General features: G+C 38.4%; 1 protein-coding gene across 1 annotated transcript in view; it reads right to left on the bottom strand.

Annotated features, from left to right (window-relative positions):
- GRIN3A (glutamate ionotropic receptor NMDA type subunit 3A) overlaps nucleotides 1-27,386 on the bottom strand; it is a gene marked incomplete at both ends in the record, with an annotated part of 146,655 nt that overhangs the window by 98,095 nt on the left and 21,174 nt on the right. The window contains one exon of the mRNA XM_082843193.1: nucleotides 6,200-6,804. Within this exon, the coding sequence (XP_082699319.1) occupies nucleotides 6,200-6,804 (605 nt within the window). The remainder of the gene's footprint in view (nucleotides 1-6,199; nucleotides 6,805-27,386) is intronic.

Raw genomic sequence — 27,386 nt, 5'->3', positions numbered from 1 at the left:
TATTCTTATGTTGTTTTTCTTTCCTTTCATTTTTTGATATAAACCTTGACTTCTCTACACAATTATGGCCTGTGCCCATCCCTTGGATGGCTCCTCTTGCTTTGTGTAATATCCAACCTTAATTCCTTCTAGCTCTCTAGATCTGGCTCCAGCACTAGTCCAGGTGCTGATATCCCTTCCCTTAGCATAGCCCTGTCAATGGGACACTACGTAGTATTTGCCACTGGAGGTTGAAGTGGCCCTGGGATAGATCTAGAATTCAGAGTACCTCTTTTTTATGACATATTTCCAAATTTTATAGTAGATGCATACAAAGTAAAAAGTATTCAACAAAGAATATAATCACAATTTCCACTCAGGCAAATAGAAGCTTGGAAGTTCTCCTAATGTGGGAAATTGCCACAGTTTAAAACCTGCTGGAAGCTAGATTAAGCAAATTTAAGCTGTATTCTTCAAAACAGGGTCCTGAGGGGATACACATCTTTTACTGTTCCTTGTTTGAGGCCCCTGTGACTTAGAGAAGATTTTCGACACAGCTCTTGGCATGACTTAAGTGACATAGAGGGATGGGCAAATTCAAAGGATTTAGCCAAATTAGTCCAGTGACAGGAGTTCTTACTGGAAACATCTGGAAACATAGACCTTAACTGTTGTCCTTACGATTCATGACACCGAAGCATGTGTTTTCTAGAAGTACTGACTCTGTGGTAGCCTTGCAGAGAAAGTTAACTTAGGAGTAACAGCTGGACACAGTAGGTCACCCCACAGCAATGGGTTCTCCTTGGGGACCCAAGGAACCAGTGTTAACATCATCCAACCCGTGGCTTTCAGGTTCAATGCAACTGCATTTCTTTTGAGTACATGTTGAAACACACAGGCTAACTAGTTTGGCTCAGTAGAGGTCTTTAGGACAAGAACACTTATTCATGGGTAATCGCACCTCCTGATTTATATAGCTTTTGGCTGAAAGAATATGAATGACAAAGTAATGGGATCCCAATTAAGGAAAGTTTATATTAATTCTGAAAGAGCCTGGAACTTGGATTTAGACAGTTTAAACCTTCCCCTATAAAGTACTAACTGAATGACCTTAGGCATACCACTTAACTTTTCAAGGTAGGAATCCTTATAATTAAGGAAATTAAATTTTTTAGAGATTAAATAACTTTGGCAGGGTCACAATGCCAGTAAATTATTGTAAAGGTGAATGGGAATACCCCAGGTTAGAATTATATCATGCCACCTCAAGTTCTCCTGGAACTCTTCTAGTATCCAGCAATGAGACCGGGAACATCATCAGTTTATACCTTGGGACTTTTGAATGGGTATTTGTTTTAGTCTTTTTTTTTTCTGAAGCTTCCTAGTGCCTCATAATACATGGCACATATATGTTCTGGATAACACATGCAGAATCAATAAATAAAGCAACATTTACTATTAATGAAAGGCCAGTGAATCTTGGTATTGCTTGACCATGTAAGCATAAAGATGAACATAGCCTGGAGGGGAAAGAGTCTCTCTAGCACATTGAACCATTTTTCAAGGACAACTGAGGAGCGGGCCTAACAATGCCAGCTAATGCCAAAGGATAATCACTAGTAGAATGGGTGTTGTCTCAGTGAGGAATGATAACCAAACTGCTAGATCAAAAAAAAATGGATAAAAAATATGGGTAAGTGGAGGAGCATATTGTCTCTCTCTGAAAGAACAAAAGAAGGGGGTTGTAAGCTTCCTGGGAGCAGGGCCCCTGTTTTCTATTCTTTGTGTCTCCAGCATTAGCCAAGGTCCTAGCCTAATATAAGTAAGCTTCAACATATGTTTGTGGATGAATAAATGAATTAATCACTGCCCACTTGATACAGAACTGAATTGCAGAAGCTATTCCAAGAAGAAAGGCAAGATTCCATAGATTCTATAGCCTGCTGAGAAGCTAGAATAACTATCAGGACTATGATTAATTAGCTAAAGGGTCAGAGACTTCTTAGGCCAAGGGGAACAAGGTGTCTATCGATGTCTAGGGTCTTGGAATTACTAAAGGAAGGATAACTGCCTTTCACTAGGCTATGAATAAATCAAGGGGCTCTTTCTCCAGAAACATAGATTCATTACCACCCAGGGCCTTCAGATAAGCATGGGCAAATCCTAACCCTAAGAACAGCAGGGAAGTCCTCAAACTCCTATTCATTTTCAACAGAGTCTGGTGTTTAGAATGAGGTAAGGGAGTAAATGTGGGCAAAGCTAAAACAGATTTGGAGAAATAAAAACAAGTTTTTGTATCTTAATGGTTTTTAAAAAATTAGTCGCAAGGATTTTATGCTGTATTACTTTATTTGGTTAATTTGTTACAGGATTATGATTTTATAACTATGTCATGCCTAATGTTCTGCCATTCAAGTGACATCCAGACTGCATACTCCTTAGCTTGGCATAAAAGCTCTGTGTGGCATGCTATCAAATTAACAACTTTTCCAGAATCATGTCAGATTCTCTTCATATGCAATGTACACGCCAACTGTACTAAATTTCTTTCAGGTCTTGGTAAATTTGCATATGCCATTTCCTGTGCCTGTGAGGAAATGTTTGCTCCAAACCAGAAAACTCCTATTCTTTTATCAAGATCCAATTCCAGTATTTCTTCCTCATCATCAACTCTCTGAGAAGAGTTAATTATTTCCTCCTCTGTGTATTTGAACATATTTCTATTTTTAAGAATAACGTATCCCTTTGTTTTATAACCATTTACTTACTTTTCAACTCATGCACTAGGCTGTCAGCTCCAAAATGGCAGGATGCAACTTTCATTTTGTCTGCCTCACCCTAGTTCAACAAATAGTCACTGACTGCACAGAAACACCTTTGCACATGTATTTGTGAAGTTATTGCCAAATAATATATCAGATATCATTGCTTCAAAGTAATTAACATTTAATAAAACAACTTGCAAATAAATTGTTAAAGATCACAGTATGAACTTGGCCCCCACGTGGTTTTGTCTACATTTAGTTATGATGGATGTTTGCTCTGGCATGTGGGGACCCAGGAGGAATTAAATCCTTTTTACCTGTTATTACATCTATGTAGTCTGCCATGAGAAATGATTTTTTTCTAGTCTAAAGACCTATGCTGAAAAAGCCACGTTTTTGGTGATTTCATTAACATTTAAAAATGTTAACAATTCTGTCAGCCTAAACTGAAAGTGACTGTGTGAGAAATGAAAGCTTGCATAACTCTGACACTCGATATTCATGGCTCATTATCCTCATGACTTTCATTATGCAGTGAGGAAGTAGGGTCAGCCTCACAAAATTTAGGAATAATTAAGAAAATTACTATATGGAGATGTGACTTATGGACTGAGAATAACGAACTTTCTAAAAAGACTGTATTCAACAAAATAAATAAGGATGATGAAAAATCCACAGATGTTTTATAGCTTAAGGCAGCTTTTCAGTTATTCATTATAAGACTCCTTGAAGGCTTTTCCTCACTTCCCTTGACCCTTTCCTGAACACTCTGAAACTTTCTCTTGACTATATTCCTCAGGGAGTTCAAGAAGTCCTAGGCGTATTTCCTGAAGTTCTTTAAGTTCATTCTCAAACACATCCACAGAGATGAAAATATTGTTGCTGACCTGTATACACTGTGAATTGCTTCCAGGCTCCAAACCTCACACTCATCTTTCACAACTTTCAAAGTTTGTGGAATAATCATGTGGAAATAGCCACAAGGTCAGAGGTTATCTGCTAACCTAACATCCTATCAAAAAAAAAAAAAAGGAAAAGAAAACCAGATGGTATCTAGGTAAGTTAAAAAAACTGTTTTTAATTTAGACAAAATTTTATTTATCTGTTAACCACCCATTATTCTTCTAGAGCAACAGATGGTGTAGGATGTAAATATAATATAAAATTTCCTTTTCTTTCTATGTTAATTTCAATAAATGTCTATTAAGTAGCTGCTATATGCCAGGCATTAAACTAAGTTCAATAGTATCTCCACTTAATAGAATTTATATTTTAGTTCAGAAGTCAGACACATAGACAAATAATGATGATGGAATAGACCAAGTACCATCATATAATTTCATGTACAAAGTGCCATGGGATCTTTATAGAAGGAGGCACATAACTTTAACATAAATTAAATTTTGAGGAGCCAGAAAGATCAGTTTGATCTTGATAAAATGAACCCCTAAAGTATATACAACCCAAGTCAACAAATATTTCTGTAGCTTCTAAACATTTTTAGGATCCAAACAGAATTATTTTTCTTGTGCTCTCCATTTTATATGAGACAGAAAGACATTAAAAAATTTAATATAGTTTTCACAAGTGGTTTTTCCTGTCTATTGTTTACGATTGTCCTTCCAAAATAATGACTATTTGAAATTATAACTAAAGGCTTTGCTTATATTTTTGTTATGAAGGAGGATGTTTCTTATCCCAGATAAAGTCCTGAGCCTCAGTGAAGTGCTAGTTGAAAAACAGTAGATTAGGACTTCCCTGGTGGCGCAGTGGTTAAGAATCTGCCTGCCAGTGCAGGAGACATGGGTTCGAGCCCTGGTCTGGGAAGATCCCACATGCCGTGGAGCAACTGAGCCCGTGCGCCACAACTACTGAGCCCGCGTGCCACAACTATGAAGCCGGCGCACCCTAGAACTTGTGCTCCGCAACAAGAGAAGCCATCACAATGAGAAGCCCGCACACCACAACAAAGAGCAGCCCCCACTCGCCACAACTAGAGAAAGCCCATGCACAGCAATGAAGACCCAATGCAGCCAAAAAAAAAAAAAGATTAAAAAAAAAACCAGATTAGTTCTGGATAGTGGCTATAAAATAAAACATGCATAGACCTTATTTTTTTTTCATAGACTTTAATCTTGAGGAAATTCAAATACATTATGGAAAAAATGGAAAGTTCAGTTGATGATAGGACATCTAATTTTATCATTTATAGATTCCTAATAAGTGAGTTTTTGAGATATTTTATTTTATTAACATTCTTTAAGGAGTGTGTAGGCTGTGCTTAAACTCTGCCATATATATGGCATTTAGCATGTTGCCTTGCGCATAGTAGGTGCTCAGTCCATACATGTGAAATTAAATGTAAAATGCTTGGCACTTTCTGATCTTTCCTCAAACGTTCATGTCTTTTAAAAGGCAAGACACCATGAGGTTTGTGCTCCTCAACACAGTCAGATGTCCCTGTTCGAAGAGGACTTCCTAAAATGGGGCCAGTCTATAGCTAAGCCTTCATCTCTGAAATAGCAATAATTCTCTGATTTGGCCTCTCTGACCATAGGTGGTCCTTTTCAGGAAAAAAATCTAGGCCCCTGTAAAATATCCTTTAAGGATTTCTCCTTTTTCCAGGGATCATGAAAACCATATCTATAGGATGAATTATTCTTTAACTTAAACAGGCTTTTTCATTCTAGATTCTGAACCAGATTGAGGAACTGGAAAAGAAAGGTAGCTAATTTTAAAAAGTATATATATATATATATATATATACACATTTTACTCTTGTGGAACTCTTAGTTCTATCTATCTATCTACTTACCTATCATCTACCATCTACCTATCACAACTCCTCCATGGATAGTAGGATCTACTGTTATATCTTTTTACATAAATGGGTATAGGACATAGGAAACTAAGGCTCAGAGAAGTTAAATCACTTGACCAAGTCATGCAAAGCTAAAATTCAAGCATAGAGAGTCTGGCTCCAGGGTCTATGTCTTTAGTCACTTCTCTATTCTGCCTTATTCATCATAGCCTGGGAGTAGAGAGAAAAGTCTATCTCTAGCGTGACTAATTTTTTTCTCTGTATAGATTTAGAGAGATTTGTCCAAGTCTTTTGATATAGGAAAGAGTGAGCAGGGATGGAAACATTTGTTGTGCATCTACTATGAGCTGAGCAGTGTTAGGTACTTTTCATATAGAATTTTGTGGTGTCTTTATTATAATATATCAAGCTATTTAATATTATCTTAGTTTACTAATGAGAAAACTGAGGCTCAGAGTTTTTAAATAGCTTGCCAAGAACACATAGCTAGTATGGGACTAAGCCAGGATTTAAAAGTGGGACTGAGGATTCCCCACTATATGCCATGTGCTTTCTGCAAATGGGATAGATAGGGAGATTTTATTTCCTATCACAGTCCTATGACTGGGGGTGTAAACCAGGTCTTGCATCCTACCTTGATAAATATTGTCCTGAAGTGAGATTTGCAGTTTCCACATCCATGCAGTTCATCGTGCTGGGAATGAGAGCAAGTTCTGGCTGGATCATGGTGGCTGTGGCTACAGCTCTTGCAACCAGTTCCATGGCATCTTGTACATAGTACTCAAAGACAGACTGTGTTGTTTTTCCATGAGCAATGAGCCCTAAGGGCAGACCTTCTGTCCTCAGTTGCTCAACATTCTGGGAATCCCCCAGCACCCAATGAAGCTCAGGGGCTGCTACCCCAAACTGGGTGGTAATTTCGAAAATCCGCCGGATACTTTCCATGTCGCAGCCAAACATCACCATTGTGGGCGTACTGTTCTTAACGCTCTCAAGCTGGACCTGCAGGAAGCTCACGAGGTCCTCAGTGGAGGAGAGGTTGATGGTAATGTTGATGATAGAGCCCAGGTGGAACTTGGAATTATTCTGGGTAAGGACGAGGAAGTCGGTGATGTTCCAGTCTTCCTGGCACAGCAACAAGCTAAAATTGTACCAGTTGTTCATGGTCAGGATTGAGACAGTGACATCAGCATCAGAACTTAATGAATTTTCTAAACTCAGTTGGAGGTGAAGGGGATTCTGTATTTAAAGATATGAAAAAGAAGAATTAGAAAGTAATGGCCAAAGATTATAATATAGGGTACTTTTGCTTTCTTATGAGGCTTCATCTTTTATTTTTCCCTATGATATTCAAGTGCCTCTGGGATAAAATTCCCATAATTTTGAAAGCTATGTTTCCTGTCTAATGGGATTGATTCCTTACAACTGATTTCCTTATAATTTTTGCTCAGAGTACCAGAGGGCAGATGATTCTTGGTGTAAATGTCAGGGGTGACACAACTGTACATTTAGTCTTAAATTTTTATCAGGCTTCTCTACTTCCTACAGACAGTCTCCTTTAGGCATCCCATTTCTAACTATCCCTCTTCTTAACTCATTTGTTCAATTTTCCTGTCAGGTGAAATAATTTAAAGAAATGACTTTTGATTTCCTTTAAAACTACTAGTAGAAAAATCTTAAAATAGTGCAGGTGCTTGTATTAAGGATGGTGTGGAAAAAGGATGCATCATAGTTTCCCAAACTTCTAGCCCCTGAAGAAGGCACATTTAATATATGTGGTGCTATGTTTGAATGTTTATGTTCCCCAAAATTCATATGTTGAAATCCTAATCCCCAATGTGATGGTATGAGGTGATGGGGCCTTTGGGAAGTAATTAGGTCATGAGGGCAGAACCCTCATGAATGAGATTAATGTCCAAGAGGCTCAAAAGAATTCCCTTACCCCTTCCACAATATGAGGACACAGTGAGAAGCTGGCAGTCTGCCACCATGCTGGGACCCTGATTTCGAACTTCTAGCCTCCAGAATTGTGAGAAATGAAATTCTGTTGTTTACAAGCTACCCAGTCTGTGTTACAGCAGGCTAAATACACTAATACATATGGAATAATTAACAATATACTTATAAAAATTAAATACATAGTCTAATATTGAAGGTTTGATTGCATTTCTGTATCTACTGAGACTGGATTCTTGCTGTGAAGGGTGAAATGTGTGCCATTTAAACACATATATGTAACTTCCACCACAATTTCATCTACTTATAGAGCTCACCAACTCAATGAAAGAAAAGTATCTTATTTGAAAAAATCACAAACTATTAATTATATAGATGAAGTGGAAATAGTCCTCTAATGAATGAATCTGTTAATTGTTCTGAGAGTAGACATTTGACATATTTATCCTTTAACACTGACATCCTAAGGATGGTTAGCACAATGCTTTACACAAGGTAGTGTACAATAGACACAGTCCAAATTGACTAAATATGGTCCCATTTTGGAGCTATTAGACTACTGAACTGTTTTTGAGAACTTGCCAAACATTCAAGTCAATAACATGAGGAGGGCTTTCGCAGTAAAATTTCATGCCCTTGTACAAAAGGAAAGAAGTGTGGCCTTCCTTTATCTACCAAAAAGTGTATAACAAGAAATAGAGTTTGAGTTGAACTTTGAACTCTTTGAAGGGTTAAAAGCATTCTGATATGTGTAGAATAAGGAGTGAGGATTCCAAAGGAATTTATGGGCGAAAAACTATTACCAAAGGCAGTAAATGAGAGTAATCATAATGGTAAGGAAGAGGGAGTCTTAAAATTTATTTTGATAACTTGACTTTTGTCCTTCTAAATTAAGCTTTTGAGCAGGACTTGTAATGATAAAACCAGAGCTTTTGGAGGATCATCTATTGGTAGCATTCAAAAGGAAGAGGGAAAACAAGCCTTCTAGGATTTCGATAAGGTGCTAAGGGTTTAAACTGGAAGCCAGTGTTGGTAATGATAGGAAGAGTGATTTAAAAAAAGGTTTTTTTAAAATTAAAATTTAGTGACAAGGTCAGATGTAAGAAGCAAAAAGAGAAAGGTGTCAAAAAACCAGGAGGTAGGTAGTTCCTGTTTCTAGGCTTGGGATGCCATATAAGATAAAGGACCAGAAGCTTCATTTCCTCACTCTTACTACTGATGAATATAAATTGCTCCAAAGAGTTCTTTCTTTCCTCCTCTTTTAACTTTCTTCCTTTCCTTCCTTTTTATATCCTCCTGTGCCTTAACCCTCTTCCAGAATCAGTGAGCAATGGAAGGCAAGCTATACATTTAGCTGGCAGGAACAAATTATTCCCAACTGTTTTCTTGGCCTCAGTTCCCTATTCTGTTGCCAGTTTTCTTTCTAAAACATAAATATGACCATATCATTCTTCTGCACCATAACCTCTGAATCACCCATAGGACAAATTTCAAACTTCACCTGTAACACTCCAAACATGTACCCCAAGACAGGTCATAGTAGACAAATTATTTTTCTTGTGTCAGAGTGAGCATGTTCACATCTACACAAATTTGATACGCTGAATTCTCCACCTGTGAATGTACTTGACTATATTCATATTCATCCTTCAGAACTCAACTCTTGCATGCAGATTTCCAGAAATTAGCTTACGTTCCACTTACTACTGTTTCTGCTGCTGAGCTTTTTTCCTCGCAGTATTTTTGCCCTTTTGACTTCCTGCAATGGTGAACTGGGTTTTTGTTTGACTGCCCCTCTGACTGTTGCCCAAGCAGAATTAATCGTCTCATGTCTGTGTCAGGGTGTCATTTTGTTCATCCCTTTATTACAGCACCCTTCATACCGTAAGTTAGTTATTTGGTTAAGTGCTTATCTCCCACACTAGACTGGAAGCTCCTTTAGGATAAGGACCATATCTCAATCATCTCTTCTAACACAGTTATTAGTTAACCAGAGATAGTATTTATCAACTGGAATTTTCTTTTGTCCATCCTGGGCTATGATCATAATCTTGTCACTGAAAGACTGAGAAGAAAACCATTTCCAGCAGAGCTGCACGACCCAATATTTTGCCCCCAGTTGGGACAAAGGCCCATCTATCCACTTCCTACAGAGAGATTCATTAAATCAGTATGTGAGGATCATGTTCTAATGCAGGCAGAGATGAAAATGTTCTCCTCTTGCTAAATAGGGAAGTAAAATTAGCTAATCACATTGAGCATTCAGCACCAGAGAGACAAATGCATTTGGCATGAGAGAGTGACAGAGGAGTAAAATGAAAGCCCCTCCCCGTGGATTATGTGATCTGTATAATCACACTCATCCCTACAAACAATTCTAGTAAGAAAGTCTAGATGTGGAAGTTAATCCTTACACGAATTTAAGGAACACAATTCTTCAAATAAATATTTATTAAATAATAGTTTAGAAACATCTAGTGATATTGTATTTATCTGGCAGCCTCAGAAGCAAAATCTCCTAATTTCTCTCCATATAATAATCAAGGGAAAGGTGCGTGTACGTGTGTGTGCATGACACACACACACACAGATATGAAAACTTAAAACAAAAAATTCAAGCCTAATAGTAAAACTTTCATCAAAATCTGGGACAAAAATTAAACAAGACCTATCAAATGAAACTGAGAATCAAAATCTATGTCTGAGAGATAGTTTGCTGTTTGCAGAAGAACAACCCATGGCCTGAAGGAAGGTATTTAAAAAAAATTTTCTACATTGTTTATCTCCTAAATCAGAGATCCAATAACAAAACAACTTGAGTCAGGAAGCCTCTCTCAACATGCTGACAGTAAAAACTGCTTCATAAGTGCATTCAATTTATATAAATTAAAATATACAGGCTCAGGAGGAGGTAGGGGGAGAGAAAAATGAAGTAGTACTGATAATTCTAATTATCCTAAGTGAGTGTATTCTTTATTACCTATGACTATTATATATAGGTATTATGTATTGTAATAAATACATGTTATTGTACACAGTTATATACACAAAATCATATATGCCAAATTAAATAGGTAATTTTTAAAAACTGAAGTATAGTTAATGTACTACATTATGTCAATTTCAGGTGTGCAACAGTGATTTGACATTCAAATATATTATGAAATGATCACCATAATAAGTCTGGTAACCATCTGTCACCATTCAAAATTATTACAGTATTATTGAATACTATATTCCTTAAGCTGTCTAATACTTCCTCATAAGTTATTTATTTTATAACTGGTAGTTTGTATCTCTTAGTCTCTTTCACCTATTTCATCCAACCTCCACCCCAACCTCTGGCAACCACCAGTTTGTTCTCTTTATCTATGTCTGTTTCTGCTTTGTTTTTGTTTGTTGATTTGTTTTGTTTTTTAGATTCCACATATAAGTGAAACCATATGGTACTTGTCTTTCTCTGTCCGACTTACTTCACTTAACGTAATACCCTCTAGACCCAACCATGTTGTCACAAGTGGCAAGATTTCATCCTTTTTTATGGCTGAGTAATATTCCAGTGTGTGTGTGTGTGTGTGTGTGTGTGTGTGTGTGTGTGTGTATCACACATCTGCTTTATCCACTCATCTTTTGATGGACACCTAGGTTGTTTCTATGTTTTCGCTAACTTAAGGAATTTTCTAATGTAATTTTCCGATACTTTGAATTGAGTCTTTATTTCGAAGCAAGATAACACGCCTCTCCACTCCACTGAGTTTTAGGGTTTTATTCCCATCATAATCTGCTTCTACATTATTTGGGGGCTGACATTCCCAAAAGTATGGGCCAGAAGTGTGGATGGGAAATGGCCATGTTGAAATGCACTCATGGAATGAAATCTCAACAAGTCAAGTGCAGAGCTGGAAGGAGAGAGGAGTTGCCAAGACAGCAGTGCAGTTGCCAGTGTCAGAGAATTGCAGAAGTGTCAGAGATTTATTCAATTGTGTAAGGGAAGATTGCTTTAGCTGTTACGGAGCACAGTGGATTTACAACTAGTAAAAGATTAAAATTCCACAGAAACAAAAACCAGGCGAGAAGGGTAAGAAAATGTGGAAAAATAAAAAGATAGAGGGGCTGTGCCTTAAGAGATATTAGAACACAACAGAAAATGAAATTTTTATATAACCATAATAATTAAAACAGGTAAGTATTAACAAAAGGATTAACAGGTAAATAAATAGAACAGATGTTAAGGCACATTAAGAAGTACATTGATTTAATATACTATATTAATATATTGAATACTATACACTGAAAATTATAAAGGAATATAGAAGAAACATATGAAGTTAAGAGTTTGGAAAATAGATTATTTGGGAAAATAAATATCATTTAAAGTCCTAGTTCTACCATAAATTAAAAATAAATTCCAGGCCATTTAAGAGTTAAAAGTACAATGTCAAATCATTAAAAGTTAGAGCATATAGGTAAATGTGTCAGAAATCACAATGATAAAGAGAAATACATTAAACTAAATATTACAATATGCTTTATTTCCAGCATTAAACACCTCTCATAAGCAAACAAACAAAAAAATAAAAACATGAGAAACAAAAGAATATTTGCAACATATTTGACAGAGTTAATGGTCACAAAATGTAAAGAACATTTACTAATCAATCAGGAAATAGAACCCATGACTGAGCATTCATTCAATCAAGAAAATTAATTTTAAGCTCCTACTGTGAGCCATACTCTCTGTAAAAATTTCCTGTTGTCTATACAGTGGGTGAGAGATAGACAATTTACAGATAAGTAGACAAACACTTAATATAATTATAAATTACGGAAATTACTGTAAATGAAACTAATAAGGTGTAGCAAGACTAGGAAACGGGAAAGAGTATCCCAGGAAAAGTGTAATAATTATGATTAGTAGGGTAGGTGGATGCACATATTTGCACTGTATAGCACTCCCTAACTGGGACTTTAGAAAAAATAAGGGATGTGTATAAAAATGATTAATCACTATATATAGGTAAACACAAATACTGATTTTTAAAAAAATACACATTTAACTAAAAATGTAGTTTCATTTTGACCATCCATTCCTCTTTGACTAGGTACAATCTTCCTAGTCCCAGATAAATGGTTGGAGCCACTACCTGCTTCTACATTCCCTCTGCTTGATTCTTTTTTTTTAAATTTTATTTATTTATTTATTCTTGGCTGCATTGGGTCTTCGTTGCTGCATGCGGGCTTTCTCTAGTTGCGGTGAGCAGGGGCTACTCTTCGTTACGGCGCGCAGGCTTTTTATTGCGGTGGCTTCTCTTGTTGTGGAGCACAGGCTCTAGGTGCACAGGCTTCAGTAGTTGCAGCATGCAGGCTCAGTAGTTGTGGCTTGTGGGCACTAGAGTGCAGGCTCAGTAGCTGTGGCACAGGGACTTAGTTGCCGGCGGCATGTGGGATCTTCCCGGACCAGCGCTCGAACCCGTGTCCCCTGCATTGGCAGGTGGGTTCTTAACCACTGTGCCACCAGGGAAGTCCCCTCTGCTTGATTCTTTACCCTCCCCTTTTGCAGTGTCTTCAATGTTCTTGCTCAAATCCTAAACTGTCCCTTCTGGCTGGACCACTGTCTTCAGTCAGCTAAGCTTTTCTCTCCTTTTGTGGGACAGTAAGTATTGTGCTTAGGACTTAGTAGTCCTAGCAACCTATCCTTAGCTTCTGGCTCCATCATTTACAAGCCATGTGGCTTTCAACAAGTCGCTCAGTGTCTCTGAGTCATAAATTTCTCATCTCTAAAATGAGGAAAATACTACCTCCTACCTTACAGGTTCATTTAGAGAATTAAATGTGAGAATGTGATAATGCATGGAAAGTAACTGGCCCAGAGTGAAGGCCCAGTAAGTAATAGTTGCTACAGTTTTCTTAGAGTTAAGTCATTGTGTTGGACATGCCTGCTAAAGTGATTGCAATACAATTTTTTTCTTTGCTATTCTTGCTCTTTTTCCTTTCTCTTTTCTATTTTCACCCAATGGTCCCTGCAATAAATATCTTTTACAAATACCAATTATACCAACTCCTTAGCAGGAAAAGAGCAACTCCATCTCAGGATGGGAGCCGCTATTTATTTGGAAGACATCATATTCACAGCAGAGCACACACTCCCCCCCCCCCCATAAAAAATCCCCAAAGCAAAAGACTTCTTTCTTTGGTAACTAGCTCCAGTGTGACATCACGAGTTAAGGAATTTTGGGCACCAGTTGCTGGAGATCCCCCATCAATCTTTGTTCTTCCCAAGAGCACAGATTCAGCTATTTTGGGGATCAGTAAAAGTTTCAAAAACAGAATTCATTGCAGCAATGAGCTTGTCAGATACTTTGAGATATTCCCTGACAGAAGAAAAGAGGTAATGAGGTTGGGTTTGCTTCAAGAGAGGAGAAAAGATGAAATTCTCTCAGCTCTTGCCTGGGCAAGCAAACCCATTTAGTTTTGACTTCTAGGCCAAAGCTCAGAAAGCTCAAGTGAGCATAATATTTCCACTACTTTTAATGGAGATGAAATTCCCTTCTATTCCTAAGTCTGCTGATTGCTAAAGGTGTTCAAAGGGCTCAGAACCACTTCCTACACTGCTATCGCTTCTCCTCAGCCAAGGAGGCTGCAGGAAGTTTGCTGTTTCTCATTACCACACAGCTCATTTGACCTATATTATATAGAAGTCTTTTTCTTTCTGAAAATTAAAGCTTATTCCTTTAGAAGCCCAGGCTTTTAAATAAATTAACTGTTTTTGTGGTTGCATTAGGGATTCAGGCAAACATAAGGCATAGTCCCTGCCCAGAAATTGTAATCTAATAATAATAATAATACAAATGAAAAGCTAATACCTACCAATGGCCCTAGTGCTTTTTGCATATTGTCTTATTTTATCCTCACAATGACCTCATGAGGGGATTACGATGATTAGCCTCCTTTAACAGATGACAAAAATGAGGCTCAGAAAGAGTGAGTAATTTCCCCAAGGTTGCACAGCTACTGAGAAATAGAGCCTGGGTCCAAAATCCAAGTTTGTAAGACTTGAAAGCCTGTGCTTTGGGCCAGTACTCTATACTGCTCCCTCCACTTAGTAAGAATAAAATGTGCATTAGAGTCTTGACATTTGTAGATTAAAATTTATAGCTCTAGTTATTTGCAAGTAATCCTAAAAGCCCATGGAATCAAGTCCCTTTTAAGATGTGTCATGGTATGGGTTAGCATGACATGCCCTGTGCGGCTGGCACACGGGAGCCAGTGAGGGAGGCCAAGCCTGCTGCTCAGCGTGCACACGGCTTCTCAGCCATTTTCTTCCCTCATCCTCCCATTTGTAGCAACTCTTGTGAAACAAGACTTGTGTTTCTTCAATAATGACAATTTAACAAAGAAAGCCAGTGGTATAATTAATGACATGAGTTTTGTGTTTGGTAAAATAAGAAAGTTTGGAGAAGGTCACTTAAGTTTTTCATTTAGATTCTACTGAACTTCATGGACGAAACTATAATCTACAATGGTGTTTGACTGTTAGGTATAGGAGTGTCAACAAAGATCTTAGGATATATCCCTCAGGATTTTTGAGTGATATATGAAGCAATATATAAGAGAGTAGTAGAATACAATGAATGCTTCAGAAGGCAGGATTATGGATACGTGGTACAGTTGGCATAATCCTGCCAATCATGCTGGGTGTGGTCTATTTCACTGCAGCAGTTTGAGGAAAGCTAGTCTTCCCTCCTGGAAACAGAGCAGACACCGGTAGACTGGCTCAGTTTTAGGAGGAAGTGTTGGTACAAATACACTGTCTTCAACAATTGGCTGATGGATTCATCCAACAAAGCAAGGGTTGAAAGGCTATTATATGTCAGGCCTTGGGTACAGAGATGCATGTCTTCAGGCAGAGGAATGAGCAGACACATGCATGCAGTAGGTACTATTTGAACCAACTCAATCCTTTTTCACCTTAGGCCAATTTCCAGAAAGAGAAGTCAGGGGCATAGCAGGTCAGCTTGTGGCAATCACTCAAGCTTCCTGTGCTGGGCTTTCGATCACGTATTTTTTCCCATTCTAGATCCATCTAATTATCGATACTCAACTCTTTCATCTGTGTTCCACCCACTTCTACTTTTTGTTGTGGATGGTTATACTTTGTTTCTCTCACCTGACCTTTGGTAATCTTGAAAGCCTTTAGCTGCCACTCACTCTCTGAGTTCTGTCCTCTCAGCCCATGCATACAAGATATACCCTGCCCAGGTACAAATTCTGGGGCTTAAAACTGTCACCAGTATACTTGGGAGGGGGAGGACTTTGTTTAAAAGCATGTGGCTACAAAAGATATGTAGTCATATGGTGCTCAAGAGAGCAGTCAGTACAGGCAAAATGGCCCAGTGTAGGAAAAGGTGAACCCGGGACAGGGAGTCACTGAAAATGTGGCCCTTTGACATCAGGAAAGACTAGTAGCAGGCAGCAAGGTCCAAAACCTTGGTTTGGGGTTCAGTAGGTCACTGCAACTCCCAGGGGAGCCCAGAGGCGAGAACACTTTGGCTCTTATTGGAGTAACTCAGATCTTTGTTTGAATTGTGGCTCTGCCATTTACCAGTTCTGTGTGATAGACTTTATGAAAATCATTTAGCCTCGTGGAGCTTCATTTTACTTTTCTGTGCAATGAAAATGATACCACCTACCTTGCAAAGTTTGTGAGTATTAAATAACGTAATATACGTAAAGCATCAGCACACAGTAAACAGTAAGTGGTAGCTTATAATAATGATGCTGTTGCTGATGAGGTTAGGAATATTATACTAAGAGAACTGAAGTATAAGGGCTAGACTGGTGATACATTCAGCTTATTTAATGAATAGTTGAGTATCTGTTTTGTGCCAGTCATTGGGTACTGACTGGGACTACAGTAGCAAGTAAGGCCAAAGTTGTCTTTTCTTTTATGGACTTTAAAGTCTAGAGGATACTATTATCAGCATCAAGACACAAACTGAGGATTAATTTAGACAGAAAGCAGCAGACCAGTGACAAGAAATAGGGCCCAAAGTTTGAGCCAGACTAAAAGGAATGGTGATTTGGTTTTTCAGTTTTAGATTATGAGGCAAATATCTTCACACCCTTATTTCCTGAATTTCAGACAAGCCCTGGGTACTGGGGCAAGACCAAGTTTACAGGTGAAGGTCATGGATGACATGGAAGGGAGGAGGAGGCTAGAAGAAGGCAGGATCTGACAATTAAGGAGGTGTCCTCACATGCCCGACATGTAGTAAGTATCTGGTAAAAGTTAGCCTTATTATTATCATTGGTGTTGTTAACAAAAGTAGCCCACTTACTTGGGCTGGAACAATTGATCCTTCCCTCATGACTCAGAGCATTCTGATGTCAGCACCAGACACTGTGCCTGACTGCGGGACCATGATGTGCTCAGGGGCCATGGAGCCAGCTGCTTTCCATGTTGACTGAACTAAGTAGGGCTGAGCTTATGGAAATGCTGGAGCTCTTGAGCCTCTCTCGAAAGTATATTTTTTCTCTTTCCTGCCACGGCGTAGGGTTACCTACTATCCCCTTTTGTTTTGTCAGTTTGCCAACTTTCATCAACTCCTTGCAGCCTCTTTTTAATATACTTTGAGCTAGAAAGAGTATAACTCTCATGTCACTATTTTGTCTCAAATAAGAGTAAAATACATCAAGACCATCTTATAAGCAAATATTAAGGAGACTGTGGACTGGATTTGATATCAGGACTGTTCTGGGGAACTTGACTTCCACTTCTTTAACTGTGACAAGAGAATAATAATAGTCAACCAACTACCTCAGGACATTGTGGAGACCACATGATGATATGCATGTGAAAGTGATTTATGAAGTAGAAAGCACTGTTACAATAGGGGACACGATGCATTTGCATGTCTGTTTTCTGGACAGTAGGGGGTTGGCAGGATCAATAAGCTGGATAGAGGTAAAGGAAGCATTTCTAGACTAGAATGTTCAAGTTAGATATAATTTTCAAATTCTATGCCAACTTTTCGTCTTCATATTACAGAGGATAACATTATTTGTTACACTTCAACAACTTTTGGAATAAAGATGTTGGTTTAAGACTGATTTTAGTTCCTATTTCCATGCTCAGGTTTTCGTCAAATTAAGTAGTATTTGAACGAACCTCCACATTTACAGGTATCAGCAGGGCAGATGATTTATAAGATAATTAAAATTTATTGAAGTATTCAAACTATTGTTATAGACACTCTCTCAGTGACAAACTGCAGCATATTTTCTTATAATGGGAACTGTTGAAATGTGCACCAGAAAAACTGTCTAGCATGCAAGTTAAATTTCCTATGGAAATTTGATTATTTTATGTCAATGCAGCTTGAAACTATTATTAAGAGATGGCTTATGTCACATACTAATTTGCTTTATTATACTAAGAATGAAAAGTCAGCTAAATGTTGATTATTTCTATTAACTGACACCACAGTTGACATAAACTTTTTTCTCGATTCTGTAAGCCATTTTTTAATTGATACAGTACATGTTTTGTACATTTAAACCATGGTTCAACTAATTGTGATGTAACATGGCTTTCGTATATTCTGGTTTAGCATTCCAGATTAATTTTTATAATATCATAAAATCTATAAAATCAATTTAGTCGCATAATGGCTTCTTATTTCATTTGAAAATTTTGAAAAATTAGATGGACTCACATTCATTGCTTGCTACCTGACACTGACCAGTTTAATACTAGAAATAGTATTAGCATGACCTTAAATAGTATCTAAGTAAATTTCCATCTTACCACCTTATTTCAAAACTTGTGATCTATTCATTATGATTAAGCTTTGCTGCAATACATTTTATTTCACTTGCATTAATAGGCACACATTAGCATAGTTAATTCTTTGTACCTTTCAAATCCTGGTTCAACATAAGAAGGCATTAGAAATATTGAATTTAGTTTCAAAGTCTCTGGTCACAGAGGCAGTACTTTCTCATGAATTAGAGAAAGTAGAATTAGAGCCTTCAAACTCTTAAAACCTCTATAAGCAGTTCTGGTGACTTCAGGTCCAGAATGATGAATCCTGAATGAACAGAACTATGTTCATTCAGGATGGTCTATGTGAGCATTGTCACTTATTATGAAATGAAAAATGAACTGTTTGGTTAATTTTCAAACTTAAGATTTAGATTGCATCTGGCCCTGTTGTGAACTCACTTGTCACATCATTGCCTGTATCCATTCAAGCCTAGTGATAATCAGATAAGGCAGAAATATTGTTTGAAGGTCCACCAAAAGCTACTTAGTGCACTTATGATTTTATCATTTGGTTTATAAGGGACCTTAAAGCTCACTTAATTCAAACTCCTGTACAGTTTACAGAATGCCATGTATTAAGGTGCAAGAGTGAGTTAAGGGTCTTTCTCGTTCTATTTTGAAAGTTGATAATTTGTTTAATTGAGGTGGTCTGTCTTCCTTACAGTCTTTTGTGAATATGACTAAATTTTTAATATTTATGAATATATCTACCTGTGTTTAATTTTATTTTAAAGGAAAGATTCAGGCTCAGCCCAAACTTGCACACTCTAATATCTCTCTGCAGTCCTTAAACCACAAATAATTGCTTTTTATAAAAGAGGTATAAAGAGTGTACTGATTTATGAATTCACTAATTTTTCTTCTCCACTGTGACAAACATATACAATCACATCATGTCTTGAAAGGGAAACATTAATCGCTAACATATCTAGTGCTAAAAAGAACTAAATCAAATAAAATGGATTTTCTGGGTTTCCATCCAACTTACTATATGAACTCTGGAATGATCTCTTTCTGGAATTACTTACTGTCCATATATATTCATTCTGTTAGCATTATTTAGCCTCTATTGGCATTTTTTTTTTTTAAACTCTTGCATATCACACCAAAGGCCTTTAGGCTTTAAAATGAGAAGAACCACCAAAGATCATCATTATGTTTTCTAAGTCAGTCCAGGGAACATAGACCCACAAAGAGATCAGGGACCTTGAGAGGTCTCTACTGTTTCCAGAATAAAAAAGAATTGATAACCCAGCCTTTGTAACCCAGTCCAGCATCTCAAAGTGCTAAATTCACAATGTTGATGATTTTCTCTCTCCCTCTGCCTGTGTCCTGGGTGATCCTGGAGAGTCCTGATATCTTATTTCTTGCCTCCCTTTCCAGATTATGCAAGATCCATCAGAGCTGACTGTTACATCTCTGTTTTCTAGCCGTCATCCTTATCTCCTTTGAAGCACAACAGGGGTGGTACTGTTTATTCAATTGTCTAAATATATCTTAGTTTCCTTTGATCTTGGAAGCCACTTCAAAAACCTTGGAATTCCCAGCTCTCTTGCCTCTACATCCATGGATCATTTTCTCTGCCCAGAACACTCTTTACCTCTCTTTTTGCATCACTAACTCCTAGTCATCTTTCAAGGCTGTGCTCAGGTTTCTTTTCTCTGGTTAAACATTGTTTCTTGCTTCATCCTCAAGTTGTATTACTTGTCTGTTTTTTATCTGCAGCCCCACCATATTTTGTGCATTTGCCTCTCATTTATTACATGGCATAATCATTAGTTTACTCATCTCTCTCCTTCTCTGGAATATTTGGGGACTAGAGATGTTCCCTCATATAGTGAAATCCTGAGTTTCATTGCCCAGAAAATAAGAGACTCACAGAGAAGTGTGGGTTGAATGAATAAACGGTGATATGTAAGTTTAGATTTGGAGGAGAAGTCTGACCTTTAGCTGAGATGTGTCTATTTTTTATGTCATTGTCCTTCCTGTTTGACTAATATGGTGTCTCTCTAGAGCCAAGAATGATTATTATCTGCTTTCCCATAAAATCCTATCCTTCCAGATGACACAAATCTTCTCTGATGTCAATCAGAAAAGTGGCACCTGAATGCCAAGAGGATTGACAGAATTGCTCAAATGCATATTCGCCCCAGGCACTGTTTAGAAATACAAGTGAATCATGATATGCTCAAACTCAGTGTGTGTCAGTCATTTTCTTTACTCTAAAGACGGTTGTGGAGAAATATTTATTGTGCTTTATAAATTATTCATAATTGAATTTGTTTAAATGCTCAACAGTGATGCATTTAAAACATGATTCAATATACAAAAGTATCAATACTGAGGCAACCTTTCAGTTACCTGTTATCTAGACTGAGGTACCATTATAGAACTGGAGAAATGACTTTGAAATCTCTGTGACCAACCTACAGTGGGATTCTAACAAAGTAACTGGAAATGACAATAAATAAAAACTATGTTAAGGGAAAGAAGAGGACAAAGGAAGATGACAGAAGTCTTATCAGTATTTCAAACCTTAAAATAACACACCTATCATTACTACGAATAACAAAGTATCTTGGAGTTTGCATAAAAGAGAAAGTAATTAAGCTTCTACTTGAGTTCAGAGACACAACTTGGCTTGGAGGATGGGAGAGGGGAACATGGACACCTGAACTACAGTATGAACTCTCCCCTCTCCTTGCCCTGCGTTAGTCTACTTTGCCACTTACTGTAGATGGTGGAAGTATGAAGATGCTTACTCTTCCTCAAGAAAATAAAGTGCAGATTGTTATAAGCTGAAGTAAGGTGGGTCCAGAACTGGTACCTGTAGTGTCTGGCAATTTTCTTTTTTTTTTTTAATTTATTTTTGGCTGTGTGGGGTCTTCGTTGCTGCGCACAGGCTTCCCCTAGTTGCGGCAAGCGGGAGCTACTCTTCATTGTAGTGTGCGGGCTTCTCATTGTGGTGGCTTCTCTTGCTGCGGAGCATGGGCTCTAGGCACGTGGGCTTCAGTAGTTGTGGCACACGGGCTTCAGTGTTTGTGGCTCGCGGGCTGTAGAGTGCAGGCTCAGTAATTGTGGCGCACAGGCTTAGTTTCTCCGCGGCATGTGGGATCTTCCCAGACCAGGGCTCGAACCCATGTCCCCTGCATTGGCAGGCGGATTCTCAACCACTGCACCACCAGGGAAGTCCTGGCAATTTCCAATTAGAGAAATGATGGGTAATTTTTTCTTTCTTCTTTCTTACCTTCCTAATGACCTTGTTCTGGAATTTGCTTCAGCAGTTTCTCTCTCTCCCCTGGGATCTCCCATAAGCTTACAAATATCCACAATATCATCCACTTTCCTACTCCAGCTACTATTCTAGCTATTACTCCTTTTCTGCAGCACAAGTCTGAAGATGTATCAACACTTAAAATTACTTATTCCTCATTTTTCATTTTTCTCACCTAATCAGGCTTTTGAATTCACCACCACAACTTTCATTGAAGCAGACAATGACCAGATACTACTGAAGTGAAACGATGATTTTCATTGTATAGGTGACTCACCTCTAAATACCATACAACACAGTTTTTCACTCCCTCTTGAGACACTTCATCTTCTAGGCTTCTCAATTCCATAGATGGCCCTTGTTTTCTTCTTACCTCACCAGTTTATCAGTCTATCATTTTTCTAAATTTGATGCCCCTGGCTCTGTCCTTGCCTCCTGTTTTCTCATCTGCGCTACAGCCTACTAAATTTAAGTACCACGTATACCCTTTATTCTCTAACCTGGGCCTTGTGTATTTGACTGCCTTCTTGATACCTCTTTTTGGATTCCTGTTAGGCATCTGAAACCTAACAAGTCCAAAGAGATTCATTGTGTTCTTTCCTCTTACCCCCACTCCACCCCTGCCAAATCCACTTTCTTGAAAGCCCTCCCCAAGTACCATCATCCACACTGACTGCTCCGACCAAAAACTAACAAGTCTTCATATCCCTTATTAATCCATCAGTAAGTCTCATTCACTCCAAAATATATCTCAAATTCAATCACCTTCATCATCTCACTGTTTCTTTTTTTAAAGATATCTGCGCTCCCATTTTTTTTTAATACATTTATTTATTTTTGGCTGTGTTGGGTCTTTGTTTCTATGCACGGGCTTTCTCCAGTTGAGGAGAGCGGGGGCTACTCTTCATTGTGGTGCGTGGGCTTCTCATTGCAGTAGCTTCTCTTGTTGCGGAGCACAGGCTCTAGGGTGGGCGGGCTTCAGTAGTTGTGGCACACAGGCTCATGGGCTCTAGAGCACAGGCTCAATAGTTGTGGCGCATGGGCTTAGTTGCTCCACAGCACGTGGGATCTTCCCGGACCAGGGATTGAACCCGTGTCCCCTGCATTGGCAGGCAGATTCTTAACCACTGCGCCACCAGGGAAGTCTCCATCTCATGGTTTCTAGAGCATGCCTCCCTCCCTTCTGTCACCTACTCTAATGTGACAGCCTCCTCATTTAGTCTCCCTGCCTCTACCACTGCTGGTCCAGCAATCAGTTCTATACATAGCAGGCAAAATGATCTTTTAAAAAAATCTAAAATCTAAAATCATTCCTTTGCTTAAAGCACTTTAATAGTTTCCCACTGCAACTAAAGCAAAATGTAAGCTCTTTACCCTGTGCCCTAAATGATCTGGCTCTGCCTATTTCTCTAAATTCCCCACTCTACACGTGTGGTCTCAAAGCCCTTATACTCAAACCTTGTATCCGGTGTTCCTTCTTATTTTATGCAAAGTGGGAATACTGTTCCCCCATGTGGCTGATTCTTTCTCAACACTGAGGCCTCAGCTCAAATTTCTGGGCTTTCTAACTAACATGAGCAGCCTCCCCACTGCATCACCTTCCTATCATTTTCTTCACAGAACATTATTTTATCTTCTTCAATAACAGAAATTATTGAGACTTCCCTGGTGACATAGTGGTTAAGAATCAGCCTGCCAGTGCAGGGGACACAGGTTCGATCTCTGGTCTGGGAAGATCCCACATGCTGTGGAGTAACTAAGCCCATGTGCCACAACTACTGAGCCTGCCTGCCACAACTACTGAAGGCCGCGTGCCTAGAGCCTGTGCTCCGCAACAAGAGAAGCCATTGCAATGAGAAGCATGCGCACCACAACGAAGAGCAGACCCTGCTGGAAGCAACTAGAGAAAGCCTGCGTGCAGCAACGAAGACCCAATGCAGCCAAAAATAAATAAATTTATTAAAAAACAAATTATCTTATTCATTTGTTGATGAATTTGTTGAATATTTTCTCACAACTAAAACGAAAGTTTCTAGAGGGTCCAGACACTAGATCCCTACTATCTCCTCAGGGCCTAGAGTATTGTTGAATAGTGTTTATTGGCTGACTGACTCAAGATATCTCTCTATCACATATTAAAACTGAACTTTCTACCAAAAACTTCAAAAGCTCATTTTTTGAGCAATAAGGCGTATCCTAGAAGTTGTCCCAGTAGAATAATTTTGGGGTGATTAAATCTATAGAAATCTGTCTTCTTTGCTACCTGTCTCCATCCACGCCTCTATGGTGCTCCCTTTGCCTTTATTTCTCGCTCTGTCTCTGTCTTGATCTTAATCTCTATCTTGGTCTCTAACTTTCTTTGTCTAAACATTTGTCTCCTTTGTGGCCCTATCTCTAGCTTTCCCTCTTGTTTATTCTTTTTCTTTTTTTAATTTTATTTATTTATGGCTGTGTTGGGTCTTCGTTTCTGTGCGAGGGCTTTCTTTAGTTGCGGCAAGTGGGGGCCACTCTTCATCGCAGTGCGCGGGCCTTTCACTGCGCGGGCCTCTCACTATCGCGGCCTCTCTTGTTGCGGAGCACAGGCTCCAGACGCGCAGGCTCAGTAGTTGTGGCTCACTGGCCTAGTTGCTCCGTGGTATGCGGGATCTTCCCAGACCAGGGCTCGAACCCGTGTCCCCTGCATTGGCAGGCAGATTCTCAACCACTGCGCCACCAGGGAAGCCCTCCCTCTTGTTTAAACACAAGCAAAGGGCTTCCTTTAAAAGGAACATAATAATGGCAAGTGGCTGTATTTACTGAACATTAGAAACCATTATCATATTCAAACAGCCTGCTGTTTTGGCTATTGTCTTGGAAAGATGAGATATTTTAGCTATTATTTAAAACCTCATTATGGCGCAGCTCTTTACTGCAAAATTGGCTATCTGTGGATCAAATCATGTTTCCTAAAATATTATCATACAGTATTTCTTGACAGAATAGGGCTAGTCCATTCAATAAATTAATGTAATGTTGCAGAGAGTCTCAGTTTAATTCTTTGGTGTCTGAAGTTGTATTCACTTTCTGAGTAACTCAGGTTTTTAGGCAATATACTTTAAGTATATTTTTATTTGTTGAAAATATTTGTTGAATTGCTACGATATGGCAAGCACTGTAATACATATTGGAAGCGTGATGGGAATGAACAAAACAGACATGTCATCTGTCTCTGTGGAGCTCAGAGTCTTAAGGGGGAGGTGGATATTAATAAAATAATACATTAATAAAATAAAAAATAATAGTAGGTAACAGTTATTGGATGAATGCTTACTATGTGCCAGTCAGTGTTTTAAGTGTCTTACAACTATTAACTCATTTAATCCTTACAACAATTTTATGATGTAGGAACTACTAACATGCTCATTTTATAGAGGACGAAACTAAGATCACATATCTGGTAAGAAACCAAGATGGAATTCAAAATCAGTCTCTAGAAGCCATACTTTTAATCACATTTTCCTGCCTGGAGAGACTTGCTGAAAAAAAAATGAAAGGCAAGAATCATTCCAAGTAAATTCATAATTATAATGATAAGTTCTATGAACCTAAAGTGAACAGTATAAAGAGAGTACAGTCCAGAGTGACCTAGTCTGGGGAATCAGGGAAGATTTTCTTAGGAAAGAGAGGGGGAGGTTTAATTAATTTACATTTCATTCCCTCCAGCCCTATTCTGCCCTACCTGATACTACAAGAACCTTCTTTTCAAAGGAATTGAGAAGCTCCTCACTGACAATTTGGTAGTTAATTCATTCTCTGACCTTTCCACTTCCTGCAATATCATCAGCCTTGGCTGTTGTTTAACGTAGTGCAAAGTCAGAACAAATGAATATAGGTCAGATACACGTAAAAACACCCTGCGTGGCAATGGGGTCTGTCTTAGGATGAATGTGGCACCTTCAATTATAACCCTAACAAGTGAACAATATTAACTCCAATTCTTTTGTGACCCGTTCTAGCCACTTGTAGATAAAGCTATAATCTGGAGAGGAATTATTTAAGAGCATCATAATCAGATTATGCAGTTAAGGTCCTGGAAGGACTGACACTATTGCATTTAATTTATGACACTATAGTAAATCATATCGGGGAAATGGCGCCTCTCCTTTTAACACAGGTCATTAGGAAAGCAGTCCTCACCGTCCATGTGACAGAGCACTAGAATGTGCTGCCAGAGGATGTCATCGTAGGTTCTTTTTAAGCAACAGCTCATTTAATTCCCACATAGGCCAGGATGCTTCAATTTGTTCCTTGGGTACAGATTTCATTCTTCACCCCAGCACTTATGTAAAAATGTAGAACGTTGCACACAAGGGAGACCAAGAGAAAGAATGAAGATGAATGTGTTGCCAAATGACAAAGTTTTATAGTCTCTCAAATCCAAGAGGATTGATCTCTTTATTTTTTTCACTTGCAGATGAAACTTACAGATTTCAGAAAAGAAGTCACAGACGTGTAATGAGGTGGTGAGACTAAATCAGCAAATGAGAAGCAGGAAACATCCCAACAGCAATTCAACTCCCGCTGAAATTCACAAAATATGCCAGTATCTCCCAGGAGAGTAAACAATCATGATGTTGAAATGTCAGCTATGGAAACAGTATGTTAAAATGCAGTGCAAAATTTCCCAGCAGTATATTTTGTCTTATGAAGTGTAGTCTTATGCACAATAGTCCATAAGTAGCCCCAGGGTTGTAGCTACATCAGCAGAACTCTCTTTACTTCTCTGTCCATGGTAATCACTAGTGAACGCACCTGGGGACACACTGGCTAGCTTAATTTATTATCACCAGTTAATTGTCTATGTCTAATAAGGTTAAACGATGAAATTCAAACCCAAATCCTATATCACTCATTTGACTGCTCTTCTTGAAGGCTAGTTTATTGTCTGATCCTGCATATCTTTGGCACATTCAAGAAAGGCCTCCCTTTTGGTTGCCCTGGTGATGCTTTCCTCATATGTCTTTTAAAATATCCCAGATGGGCAGCTCCTCAGAAATAAGAAATGGATATAGATGGGAATCATATCACTTAAAAAGTAAACAAATTATTAATGCACTTATCTTTCGCGTTTAAGCAAACACTGCTTTTGTTTTGATTTAACTTTTTACACTTGCTCCCAGTACTAACAGAGACATTTCTAACACTATACAATATGCCTGCAGTTTTCAGGTAATATCAAGGCAATTGTTTTCATTCTTAACTGTGGCATCCTAAGAATTTGGGATTAGCGGACAGTGAATTTTGACTCCCTTCTTGGAATGTTAGGGTAATGTTCTACTCTTTTATATGCTTAATGTTTCTGCCAAAGAGGAGAGTGAAAAGGAGCACAGTCAGAAGTTACTCACGATGCTTTTGATAGTTCTTTGGCAAGGCTTTCCCTTTAATGTTAACCAATTAATTGCCTCTCCCCGATCATTAGGTGAAGAAAAGATGGAGTCCCTCAATGAAAAAGCCTGGGGTAGGGGGCGGTGCTCAGAGGTGCTGCATGTGTAATAGACAGGAAGAGAATGAGAACAATCCTACCGTTTGGACGAAGAGCCTAAAATGAGTTTGCTGATGAGAGTAAAATATTTGTCATTCTACAGGGTCCTGAGGCCATGTCAGTGATTGAGTGCTGATAGTAGTCGAAAGGTCACTAAGTGACTAATGCAATCCCATTTTAGGACTTGAATAGCTAATTGGATTTTATGATTTTTGGGGATTTAACATTATTTATCATGGGCAATG

Source organism: Leucopleurus acutus (assembly GCF_964270905.1).
Source record: "Leucopleurus acutus genome assembly, chromosome: 7".
Taxonomy (NCBI): domain Eukaryota; kingdom Metazoa; phylum Chordata; class Mammalia; order Artiodactyla; family Delphinidae; genus Leucopleurus; species Leucopleurus acutus.
Note: the sequence above shows the minus strand (reverse complement) of the source record. Positions and strands in the feature narration are given on the sequence as shown.